The sequence below is a fragment of the Aulonocara sp. 'chitande type north' Nkhata Bay genome, linkage group LG1, assembly GCF_057382095.1.
Source record: "Aulonocara sp. 'chitande type north' Nkhata Bay isolate Kocher_YH1m ecotype deep benthic linkage group LG1, A_spYH_male_GT1.1, whole genome shotgun sequence".
Taxonomy (NCBI): Eukaryota; Metazoa; Chordata; class Actinopteri; order Cichliformes; family Cichlidae; genus Aulonocara; species Aulonocara sp. 'chitande type north' Nkhata Bay.
In genome coordinates this window covers 31,587,932-31,601,305 of record NC_141344.1, presented here as the reverse complement: position 1 = coordinate 31,601,305, position 13,374 = coordinate 31,587,932, and the positions used below count along the sequence as shown (strand labels likewise).

The following is a 13,374-nucleotide window of genomic DNA, read 5'->3' as shown; positions in this document are numbered from 1 at the left end:
AATTGTATTGTAACCATAAATGTCTTCCATATTCCTTTGTGTTCACTCCATAGTAATAATGATGGTGATGATAATAACAATGATGTATTTTGATTGTGTATTCGATAAAACAACACACATCGATATGAAGGTTTTGGTTTTATTTGCCTAAACCAACTGCTGTTTCCTCCTCTCTTCTTGTTCTCGCAGCTCCTGAGAGCGTCAGATGAATAAAGTCATTCAAATTCACCGGAGCTGTATAAAATAACGGAGATCTCTCTTCCTCTCTCTCTCTTTTTTAAACTCGTCCTAAAATGGCAACCATGAGTGACCAGGGAGGATCAAAAGACGCATTCGGGCGCAAGCCCGCCTCGCGGAGAAATTAACCACCTGATGGGCACCGGAGGAACCGAGGAGAGACTGTTTAGGTGTCGCTTGTTGACTTGGTGATTTACAATGCTGAGCAAATAAGGGGCGCTGCAAGTTTGACCGAGCGTCTGCGTAACAGGCTATGCCACCGGCCTTTACATCTGATCTTTTTCCTTCTTTCTTCTTCTTCTTCTTTTTTTTTGGATATGGTAATGATGTCATGAAATACCGGAGGAGGGGGGGCTGTACCTAAACTGGAAGAGATGGCAATCAGTATCATGTAAGTAGGATACATGGGATTCGCTCAGCATGGACCCATCTGAGGTGTGTTTGCTATTCTGACTTTCTCGCATTCACGACTGATTGGTCGAGAGGCTTCATGCCTCATTTTGTCTCCCTGCGCGCGCTGAGCTGCAACTTTTGTCCTCTGGTCTGCGTCCACATCACAGCGCGCGAGCGCTTACTGTAAGCGTCCGCGGACCGAAGCGCTCACTGACTTAAAATGGAGTTTGCCATGGTGGGCGCGGACGGTGGGTGCAACAGCCACCTGCCTTACGGATATGCCCAGGCTCGCGCGCGGGAGAGGGAGCGCGAGAGGGAGCGCCAGGCTGCCCACACCAGAGCGGCGGCCGCAGCGGCTGCTGCCGAAGGTGGAACGTGCACGGAGGGAGGTGGAGGAGGAGGTAGCTGCGGTGGCGTCGGAGGGTCCACCTCCAACACCTCCTCGAGCGCTCATCTCCTTAACAACCGCCAGCATCAGTCTCGCGCCGCCTCCTCCGCGAACGCCAACATCAGCAGCGGCGGTACCGCCTCGCGCCCCTCCCCCTCCTCCTTCACCTCCACCACCACCACCTCCACCTCCTCCTCGCAGCAGAACCAGCAGGAGCCCGAGCAGCAGCAGAGATTTGTCCGAGAGCGGAAAAAGCAGCGCGGCGTCGGACGCTGGAGACGGAACCGGGGCACTCTCGGTGGGGACCTGCGCCACTCCGAGCTGGCTCTGCTCGGATCCGAGGAGGACATCATGATAGAGGAGGAAGAGGCCGAAGGAGCCGAGGAAGAGGAGGAGGAGGAGGGGGAGGGAGGCGGGGGCGACCGGGGGAGCAAAAGGTCGAGTTTTTTGTGCAACATGGATGATGAGGAGGAGACCGTGTCGATCACCGACAGGCGGCCCCAGTCCGGATACGAAAACGTTTACAGCGAGTGCGGCTGCTGCGAGAGAGTTGTCATCAACGTGTCGGGTCTGAAGTTTGAAACTCAGCTCAAGACGCTCACTCAGTTCCCGGACACGCTCCTGGGAGATCCGGACAAGAGGATCAGGTACTTCGACCCGCTGAGGAACGAATACTTCTTCGACCGGAACCGACCGAGTTTTGACGCCATTCTTTACTACTACCAGTCAGGCGGGCGCTTAAAAAGACCAGTCAACGTCCCATTTGACATATTTTCCGAGGAGGTCAAGTTTTATGAACTCGGGGAGGAGGCGATACTAAAGTTTCGGGAGGATGAGGGCTTCGTCAAAGAGGAGGAGAAACCTCTGCCGGAGGATGAGTTCAAGCGCCAGATTTGGCTGCTCTTTGAGTATCCGGAGAGCTCGAGCCCTGCCAGGGGGATCGCGGTCGTGTCCGTCCTTGTTATTGTCATTTCTATTGTGATTTTCTGCCTGGAGACGCTGCCGGAGTTCAGGGATGACAAAGAGTATCTACAGCCACGAAACAACTCCTCTCAAGCCGATCACGGATTTACTCCTTTTAACGACCCTTTTTTCGTCGTGGAAACGGTCTGCATCATCTGGTTCTCGTTTGAGATTATAGTTCGCTTCTTTGCCAGTCCGAGCAAAACTCTCTTCTTTAAAAACATTATGAACTCCATAGACATTGTTTCCATTTTGCCTTATTTCATTACTCTCGGCACGGACCTGGCGCAGCATCAGGGCAACGGACAGCACGCGATGAGTTTCGCCATCCTGAGAATAATCCGCCTTGTCAGGGTGTTTCGCATCTTCAAGCTGTCCAGGCACTCTAAGGGGCTGCAGATCCTGGGTCACACCCTGCGTGCCAGCATGAGGGAGCTGGCCCTCCTCATTTTCTTCCTGGTCATAGGTGTCATCCTGTTCTCCAGCGCGGTGTACTTCGCCGAGGCGGACGAACCCACCTCGCAGTTTACGAGCATCCCGGACGCGTTTTGGTGGGCTGTAGTGACCATGACCACAGTGGGTTACGGAGACATGAAGCCCATCACTGTGGGTGGGAAGATAGTGGGCTCCCTCTGCGCGATCGCGGGCGTGTTAACCATTGCGCTCCCGGTCCCGGTCATAGTGTCCAACTTCAACTACTTTTATCACAGGGAGACCGATAACGAGGACCAGTCGCCGGTGGTGGAGAGCATGCCCCCGGGCTGCCCGTACTTCCCTGACTTTCTAAGAAAATTCAAAGGCTCGCCCTCTGGCTCCTCGCTCGGTGACAAAGCGGAGTATATGGAAATGGAGGAGGGGGTGACGGAGTCGCTTTGCGGGCTGGACAAGAGCCCCAGTAAAGGAAACGGCACAGACATAAGCAGAAAAAACAGTACTAACTCAAAATCCATTCAGACTGACGTGTGATTACAATTAGAGTTTATTATTATTAATTATTTTTCCTGAAGAAGAAGAACACGCCCTATAAAGATAATTTTGAGCATCATTTCTGCCCAACAGCAGGTGACCCCCTCCCGCCCTCACATCCCCAACACAAGTTTGAAACACGCCTCAGACACACACACACACACACACACACACACACACACACACACACACACACGCACGCACATTCATGCCACTGATTGGCAGGTTGTGATGCTTCTCTCTCTTTCTCCTGTTTTTAACCATCGCGCACTTCTCTAACAGCAGCCTTTCCCCCAAACCATCTTCACCACACACCAGTCTATTTGTTCATCTAAGCTGTGCGGGCTTCCAAATCTGACATCAAATTGAAATTCTAGTAAAGACAGGCTATGCATTCGCACTTTATGAGTTTCATCTGTCAATAACAGATATAGGGATGATCGTTTTTGCTGTTATGCAATAAAGTTCAAAATCTGTTTGCACTAATGTAGATTTTTTTTTTTTTTTGCGCTGGGTTTTGACAGATTTGTATTCAGAGACAGAAGCTGTAGGCCATGAAAGTGGCGCGTATTTAGTAATCCTCTGACCACTTCGCTAAAGAATGTTTGAACAACTTCCTCACAGAGAGCAGACTAAGGATATTAATAATCCCCTTTATATGCTGCCAGTAAAACTAAAGAAAAAAGAAAAAATTGGAAACGAAAATACGGATAAGTCTTTTGTAACTGTTCCAGTATTTAACATTAAAGAAAAGCTAACTGATAAGACAGCATTTAGTAAACCAGGGCTACAGTTATTTCTATGACACCTACACAACTATGTTTATCCACAACAGGCCAAAAGAAAAAAAAAAAGCCTTCTATTGCTGACCCACTGCGAGAGCTAAGCACAGGAATCACCAGTTTATAAAATGGCTGGAGAAATGACTCGCCCCAGGTTTTGTATGGACATGCTTGTTGGAAACTCGGCAACAGCAGTTTCCCCCAGTTTCATTTAAACCACCTCAAAATGACAATATCCCTTTACAAGGAGGCAGATGGAAAGTTAAAGCAAAAATGACTCATCGTGGAAACTCATTGGAAGGGAGCTTGCGAGCAATTTTCTCTCCTGTCTGCTGGACTTCGTGCACAATTCCTTCCCCCCCCCCCCCACCCCGCCTCACCCCCCAAGAGGACTGCGATTATCTGCGAGCTCGGAGGATCGTCATGATGTGGATGTCTTCCAAGGTATGTGGCCCACAGCTTGTGTGTGAAAATTATTATTTGTTTTAAAAAAACAACCTTGTAATGATCAAAACAGCGCCAGTCACATGTTTTTAATGGAAAATATATGCCACTAAACAAGGTCCCATCTCGAGAAAAACACTTTCATTCCGAGCACGACACCCTCACTTTTATTTTCAAACACTCCCGTGTTACTTTGACAACAGAACCACGCGTGAATGCGCGTGCGTAAAGCCCTGTAGACGCTGGAGGAATGTGGCGCACATTTTTCCAGTCTTCATGTGGCCAGTTGATGTTTCTGCTGTACAACATTTAAGCTGTGTTCAAGTGTCATATGCAAAACCAATAACTGCAAAACTAATAAGGTGACATAAGTCAGATTGCTGTGATTTTGTGCCAAATATTTGGAAAGATCTAACACCAGGAATTGTGTTTCTGCAAAACTAAATTCTAAGTATGATGGCAAAGTGCTGCAGAATTTACTCCCTGCTTTGCTGCACATCAAAAGATCATTTTACTTGTTTACTTGTTCTGTTTTGTTATATACTGAACTGCTGCTTTTATAATTCCAAATGCTTTAGTTAAAGATTTTTAAATTGCAGTTTTTGCTTTTCAGATGAGGAAAAAAAACAAGAAACAAGTTCCTCACTTGAATGTGCGGGTGCTTGTGTGTGTGCGTGCTTGTGTGTGTGTGTCTGGCACTAGATGGATGTTTTTACAACCATCTGCTGAAGGAGGAAAATTTCTCTGAGTGCTTACACTAAATCTTAGTTTAGGACATGGATGCACAAGCAGGACTGTGTGACATCAAATAGTCTGAGAGCCAGTCAAAGTTAAATATGCCATTTACACAAGTGGGATGTGGAAACTAAAAGCTTCCAATGCACAAGAAATAAGTCAAACTTAGAGAAGTAAGAGGCATCCTGTGCCAAGCAGTTGAACTTTTCAAATAAGCAATCAAAGCAGAGTACTACAAGTTTTAAAGCACATCTTTGTGTTTAAAATTTGAAGTGATTTAACGCATATTTATACATTAGGCACATTAGGCCTTTATTTCCAATAGAGAAGTAGTGCAGTAAGAACAACAAACAAAAAACTGTTTAAACTCTAAAAACTGTGTTGCATGCTGGGAAAAGTCAAGAAAACAAAAGTTGATTGTCTCAAGACTTTTCAGTCTTCTGAATACTTACAGAATGCATCAAAAGGTGCTATGACATCAACGCTCAGTTCCCATCTTAAGTCAAATCTAAATGCGTCTGTATTCATAAAATTGAACCAGACACCTCGCCACTCACTGTCATTGCTTCTCAGCGTTTCTCTGCACGCTAACACTGCATCAGCATGTGATAATTTATCTCACGGAGCGCTTTCTATCCTCAGAGGAACTCTTCACGCGAGATATTCTCAACACCTGCACCCACAGCATCACAGCACACTCTTGGCACAGGGCCATCTCCTCTTGATACCTCACACTTTGCACTTACATAATGTGGCTTATGGCAAGAGGCAAAATCCAAAACATTTTTTATGCAAATTGTGTGGGTCAGGCATATTTTAAGGCTTGTAGCTGCTGAGTTGACTGCAACAGCGTGTGTCATCCTGAGCCATGGAAGCTCAGCGACTCGTACTGTTCATAGAGTGCTTTTGCCACGTACTGGGGGAGTCTTTGTAGTGCAGATTTAAACCATATGGCTGGGCCATGTGACCAAGTGAGAGTTATTTATGGTTGTTTTTCAAAAGGTATTGCTTTATTTACCACTTTTTATTGTACCAAAGAACATAAAAGGGAGGAGCACATAATGTCAGATTTGGTTATGTAAGAACAGGAAGTACAGATGAGGTGAGGTTATCAACTCAAAGTTTTCCATTTTTGGCAATCAGAGACTAGTTTGAGTAATCTCATCTGCATCAGATTTTTCCAGTGTCAAGATTTTGTTATTGCTTCTGTTATACAGGGGTGAGTTTTGCTTTTCTTATCCATTATATGAATAGATGGATTTTAAAGTTAATTATTTGACTGAATCCAACAGCTTTACTGATGATAGAACTAATAATAGCCCAACACGTGTAAGAGGTGCTAATACAGCCATACTACTATACCACTGCCTGTTGCTTGTTGATAAATGTTGTCTACATTGCTCCTGTGTACTACACTGTACAAACAACAGTGAACCGCAGCGTTTCAGTCTAGTGGTCACATTTTTGCTATACAGAGCCAAAGCCGGGCAAACGCACATGGCTGCCAAGTAGGATCTCTGAATCTTGCTCACTTTTTGAAGTTCATTACAAATGTGCTTGTTGATGTGCAGCTCTAAAACACAAAGGATGAGGTGGTTTATGCAACCTTAATGTTGCATAACCTAATGTAATAGTTTGGACTCAAACGATTACTTTATTGGAGATTATGTATCTGAATTTCAGGAGCAGGACCACGCCTCCAATCACGCTCCTTCCGCCTGCCATCTATATGGGTTCCCCTAGTTCTGCAATCTGTTCATTCTCGTGTAGGTGCCCCACCCTCCCTCCCTCCTTCTTCTCCATTCTTCAACTTCTTCACTCCTATTTAGTACATGAGGATCTGCCAGGCTGCCAAACCGCAGCTCAATTCATGTCAAAGTTCTGTCTATGGCTTTCACGGTCATTACGCCATCTCGTGAGCATTAGTGGTTGTCTGTCTCTCTGTGATAGTATGGTGACCTGTCCAGTGTGCTTCTTAAACCTTTCTGCTCACACATACAGGAGAACTGAGCGAGGGCTATGTTCCTATTTAGAAATAGTCTGGTTTTTAAGATGGAATTCTCTTATATGTTTTATGCGTTAGAAAATTATTGTTTTTTTGGTGCTGCTAGAGCTGACGTGGTTAAGCTAGCAACCCACGTACCAAATGAGCTGCAGGGGCCGGGGTTCGAGTCTTCTCCGATCGTTTCCTGCGTGTCATTGCCCCTGCTTTCTCCGCTCTTCCTTGTCTACTGCCCCTCCTCTCCATCCACAAATGTTTGCACCCAATAGTTTTCAGAAACAATGAAAACATTGCAAATGCATTTAGGTATGGTGTGTGGCCTTTCTTCTGTGGGAAATCTAACCCAGTGGTTAGCTCGTCCATGAGGTCTGTGTAGGTTTTCAGTCATCCAGCCCATGGTTAAGAATAATCGATTGGTACTCAGTCTTTTGTTTTTTTTTGGAATAGCTGTCACACGGGTTTCTGTTTTAAATGATCTGTTGATTTTAGCTCCTCACACCTTTGAGTCCATTGTCTACATTTTATGTGAGAGTTGACTCCTCTGTGCTGAAACAACCTGCTCTGCATAACAGAAGCCAAATTGTGCTGACAACCATAGGTCAAAGTCACGGCTGACCCCTGTGACAAATGGCTCATTTAGCTGTTTGGAAAATGACTTCTACCTGCAGCCAAGACATCCATCCATTTTCTACATCAGCTTATACCCACTCAGGGTCACAGAGGGCTGGAGTCTATCCCAGAATACACTGGGCAAGAGGCAGGGAACATATCAAAGATAGTCAATGACAGACCGATAAAACATATTCAGACTGAGCGCTTGACAGTCTACTTACAATGAAGACCAAACTATGTTCAGTGACAAAGCAAATATTACATATATTTATATTTAAATTATGTTTATTTATTTAAATATATTTAATTGTTCCTCTTTTAATCGTATAATAAATAGGCATAAACGTTCAAAAAATATTTACTGACCATAAATGTGATTTATCTTTTCCATCTCCATTTTCTATTCTTGGACTCTACTAGAGAAGTTTGAATTTCAGGATGTTAAGTTTCAGGACCTAATCTGCAGTGACTCAGTCTTTTACTTTGAAAACTTATCAGATACTCTATATTAGCAGTAAAGCATGTCAAGTGGAATAAAAACCATTGAGTAGTGGGTAGTATCAAGCCCTTCAGATCACCTGCGTATGAAACAAAATATTTTAGTGTGAATAGCAGGTGGGCGGGGTATCTTTCTGTGACATCACGAAGTTCTAGGAGTAGAAAAAAAACAGTGTTTAGAGCAGCCTGAAACCTGAGCTTTCAGCTTATATGATGCTATTTTAATACCTTAACGACCTTATAACACCTAATATGTTACTAAGCAATGATGTTATTATGACTTATAATTGGCATATAACCTACAAACTAATGTTTATTCTGGGAACAGTAGCTTGATTACACGGCCATTCAAACTACGTGTCCTGAATTTATGTAATGCCTTTGGCACAGAAGAAGACCGTGAAACAGATGCAGCCAAGTTTCTCTGATTGTGAGTATGACATCAGAAATTATGGAAATGAATAAAGTAGGAACTGATGGTGAAATTTAATATCTGCTTAATATTTGGTTGTACTGTAATAGCTCAGTACAGAGGCTTTTGTTTTTGCATTTATAAAAGAAAGTTTGTTTTTAGTAGTTGATTCGACCTCGGCTTAGCCTGAAGGTGGGTGGAACTATGCTGGGGGCTACATGAAACTGCAATACTTAGCGTGGCATGCAATGATTTTACTAGTCGGCACTAGTCTCAGACCTCATTTCACTTCAGTTTTATATTTGTGCATTGCTGGCATCCAAGCTTTAATTTGTCTTCATTCGTTTCCCCTTGTTGCCAGTGCAAAGCTGCCTTTTCTCACCAGTTCACTCCACTTGCCGATCAAGGGAATGGACCTGCCATGATTTTGTTATGTGTCGCTAACACGTTTGAGTGCTCGTATTTTCATGCTTCGTGGCCACAGTGGTCAAAAAGTCATCTTTTCCTGTAATGTGATTACCAACAAGCGACCTAAACAAGTCCTTTTTATGTTTTCTATTTGCCACTTATGTGAGAATGGTGACTTCTGTGTGAAGAAGTGCATTCCCTTAGCATCACCGTGTAAAGTGGGATGCCCTGGTAGAGATGGGAAGCTGTCAAAAAAAATAATATCTACTTGCCCACACAATCACTTGAGGACATGTCTTATCAGCCAAAATAAGTGAAACAAACCGTGATGTGTACAATTTTCAGTGTATGTCATTTCTTTTAAAAAAGGTAACCAAATATTTGGAATTTGAAGAGTAAAAGCTCTTATTCTTCTCACAGTTTCCACATTATCCACATGCACATTTCTTTTTTTAAATAAATGCAATGACTTTGTGAAAAAAAATCATTAATGTGTCAAAATATCGTAGACCGGAACAACACAATAGTGACCTCTTGTTTGAGAAAGGAATCCTTAATTTGCTGTTTTAAGTAATTATGGGAAATAATCTTCTCATAGACCAGCCATCATGCCTCAATGATAAAATCTTTTCCGTTGAAGTATCCAGAGCAACAAGAAGAGAAAACAAGCAAACAACAGAGTGGAATTTCATGAGGCTGGAATGCTTCTCCATTCATCTGTCTTGCCAATACATTAATCAGGCCTGATAAAACTCTGTCAGCCGGCTGTGTTGCCAACGTGCACAATAGACGATCCCAGCTGTTGTCACTGTGCGAGTATTTGTGATAATTGTTGTTCTTTTGTTGAAAAAAGAATTCAATCTATGTTCCTGTAAAATCATTAGTAAATAGTTCAAAAAATGCAGGAGTGATTAATCACTTTAAACTCAGGAAGGCTGTTAACAAGGTATTGCTGAGCTGCCGTCCAAATCAATTGGTCAGAGAAAATTGAGAGACAGACAGCTGACAGAGAAAGGATTAGAAAAGAAGTGCTCTGTTAATCAAGCAAAGAAGCCTGATTAGCATTTCTGGGTTAGTTTACCTGCTGTTAAGAACACCTCCCCCAAACAAACCTTATCCAGTCATAGCCTAACAACCAGGGATGGCAGTAATGCGCTACTGTAATCTGATTACTTTTTTCAAGTAACGAGTAAAGTAAGGGATTACTATTGCAAAAAAGTAATTAGATTACTGTTACTTTCTGGTAAGCATGCTGCGTAACTGCGTTACTAAACCGCGATTTTGTTTGTGATAGTGTCTCGTGACAATGAAGTACGAGCGTGCGACGCCTGTGGCAGCAGACGTGTGCAGATCAACAATGATAATATGGAGTGCGGGAGAGAGTACGACCATGCAGCGTTTAAAGGATGAACGTACTTAATTACTTTAAGTTTGATTCCGTAAAAAGTGACAAAAACATTAGCGTCTGCTGTACACTCTGCGTGGGAGGAAAACTTCTTTCTACATTGAAAAATGAAACTTCAACTTTGAGCAAGCACCTAGCAAGCCGCCACGGGAATGTAAAATTCACAGAGAAAACCCCGGATCCCCCCATTGACATGATCACTGTGGCATCGGCCCACCACTCCTGCTAAACATGTGAAAATAGATTTAAGAGTGACAGGACTCAGTGCAGCTGAGTCTTTGATTTTATTTATTTTTTGCTGTGTTTTACTTGCATCTATTTGAAAGTGAATGTAAACACAAAAATATTTTATTTTATATGCTGGAGTATACAGAAAATAGGTTTAAATGTTAAACAAATTTCTTCAAGTCAAAGACCGTTATATATAATTTAATTTTTGCTTGATGCAATGTGCATAAAATTAAAACATTAAAACTAATAAAACAAGTTTTAAAAACAGACCTTTTCATTTGATTCAATTTTATATGATGGATTATGCAGAAAAAGTAGAATAGGGCTGAAAGGTCTATTGCTTTATTATATTTTCAGAGTGATGATGTCTATGGTGATGGTATCCCAGAGAGTAAAAACAAAACAAAACAAATCTTAATTATTGAAACAGTTTTTATATGAATAACAAGTTAGTTTGCCCAACTAACTTTAACCCAGTGGTGTCAACCATACATCACATGATCTGGCAAACGGTCAAATTGAGCCCAGTGGACAGCTTTACAAATGGTGGGTATGTTCTGGCATGATTTCTGAATGATCCTTACAGGTTCGTGTTGAGTCATTATGAATGGATCAAAATTATACCCTTCTTAGTGAAAAAGATTACATGCGGTGTTCCGTATCACACCAAGGCCGGAGTCACGGGAGGTGGAAAACGGTGTTGGGAGACCAGGATAAAGTTACTGTGCATATGTGCAATAATAATAAGCACTCACAGTTATTTTCTGGCTTCAAAGTGACTTTGGTGTATCAACATGGTGATAAAATGCCAATAACACGAAATCAGTCTGCTATCAGTTTTTGATTTAATGGGGTCAAGTTGGCAATTCCATGCAGTCTGTTTGTGATACTGTGGCTATGAACTGGGATAAATTGCTGAAAAGCACAAACCTGCTGCTGTTTGTTGTTAATCTGCTGCAGTCTATATAAAGAGTAATTCAAATAAATTACTTACATTCATAGTGTAGCCAGAACCTCATAGATTTAATAAAGAAATTCATAGTATAGTGATGCAGTCGCTGCAGGTTGGGGTTTTTACTGAAAATGACACAGGCACCCAGAAACTCTGCTTTTATATATAGGAATATAACCAGAATACAACCAGGCTGAGTCACAGTAGTGGTTGCACAGGGGTTGAGGTTGTTGTGCTCTCAACCTCTGGGAAACCAGATGGTTGCTGCAACTCCTTGCACTCTGCCTCCAACTGGAGGGAGGTTGCTGTATATTTTTATTGTACTGTGTGTACTTGTGAGCTATTCAGCATCATTTGTAATCAAAGTACAGTTTTGGATAACATCTCCGATTATTCATTATCTTTTATTGCAAATGGACGGTTCAATAAAGAATGCACTTGATTTTAATTGTTAGACCGACTTGAGATGAAGCTTATGAAATACTTTTACAGCCCAGCAAGCTGTAAAAGCAACTTTTGCAATAACAACAGTATTTGTGCTGCGGTTTTGCTTTTAGTCAGAAAAATCCAGAGTATTGCTAATCTTTACTTATCAGAGCATATTGTTTAAAAGATTAAACAATTAATGGTTAATATGGCATCGCTATCACTGTAAACTACCTTTATTTTTATTTAACGTGATAAACAACAATTTGAACAGGTTTGACTCGCTAATTGATCCATGTCAACATCCTAATTGCTCCAGCCCATCATGCATTTGACAAAGACAGTTGGGTTCCTCCAGTTTTCCATGTATCCGCTGTATTCACAGCCCCATTGGACAGGAGCAGTTAATAAAACACATCTGGGATTACATCTCTATTGTAAGTTTAAACCAGCTTGTGGTTTCCGTGTAGCAGTTACATAATGTCCTTCTATTGAAGAATAGCAACCTGATTCTCTGCACCCTCCACTGTATACCCTCTTTCCAACTGGCTGCATTAATCTGACAGCATCTCTGGCTTTATTGTGTTACTTCACTCTAGACGTGAAGATTATATTGCTAATTACTCATATGCTTCCGTATTGGATTTCGCCGCCCACAGTTTATGTTATTGCCTTACAGTTATTAAAAATGGTGCTTGTTGCATGTTCAGCATTTAAAAGAAAAAAAAAAGCTGGTTTGTTTTTATTTTTGCTTTTGTTTTGTCCTATAAAGAGGACATTCAGTCCTCTTCATAGTACCTTATTATCCTAACAGAGCACTTTGTGCTCAGACTACAGGCTTACTTTTGATTCCAGTTTTCAGTAGTTTTCAGTCCCCTCTGTTATGGAACCAGCTAACAGTTTTGATTCAGGTGGCAGATATTAAGTGCCGATATTGATTTTTGATTAAGCTTATATTTAGAGCTGGACCAGATGACCCCGAAACCTCCGTTAGTTATGGTATAATACAGCAGTCCCCAACCTTTTTTGCACCACGGACTGCTTTAATGTCAGACAATATTTTCACTGACCGACCTTTAAGGTGTTGCGGATAAATACAACCTCCTGGAGGACACGGCGGGTCTGGGCCCGCACTGGGCAGGATGGCTGCTGTGTTTGCTTTGGATTACTTCTCACCCCCCACCCAACCCTGTGCCTTGTCACGTGCTCCATAATGTTGTGCTGTGGACATTTATGTGTTTTTTGTGCAGAGGAGTTTTTTTGTTTCCTGTTCTCATGCTGTCCTCCCAGCAGCCCAGCATGAGTAGAGGTCTCTTTTTATCCTCTTGTACTTTCCCATTGTAGTGTATATTTCAGTGTTTTTCTGTAACGCTACCGATCTCCGACCTGTATCCCCATGTGATGTCTGTGTTGTGTGTGCAAGGTCGGGGGGGGGGGGGGGGTGGGGGTGGGGGTCCCAATTCACTGCAGGGCAACCTGCATGTGGTGAATAAAGCCTTGATTGATTGATTGATTGATTG

The 13,374-nt window shown here is 42.7% G+C and overlaps 1 protein-coding gene across 2 annotated transcripts in view; it reads left to right on the top strand.

The window, feature by feature from the left end:
• The window catches only part of kcna4 (potassium voltage-gated channel, shaker-related subfamily, member 4), a 145,696-nt gene that overhangs the window by 627 nt on the left and 131,695 nt on the right, over window positions 1-13,374 (top strand). For both annotated transcript variants that reach the window (XM_086293680.1, XM_086293690.1), the window contains exon 2: window positions 190-4,173. In XM_086293680.1, coding sequence (XP_086149806.1) covers window positions 851-2,947 — 2,097 coding nt within the window. In that variant the 5' untranslated portion in view covers window positions 190-850 and the 3' untranslated portion in view covers window positions 2,948-4,173. The remainder of the gene's footprint in view (window positions 1-189; window positions 4,174-13,374) is intronic.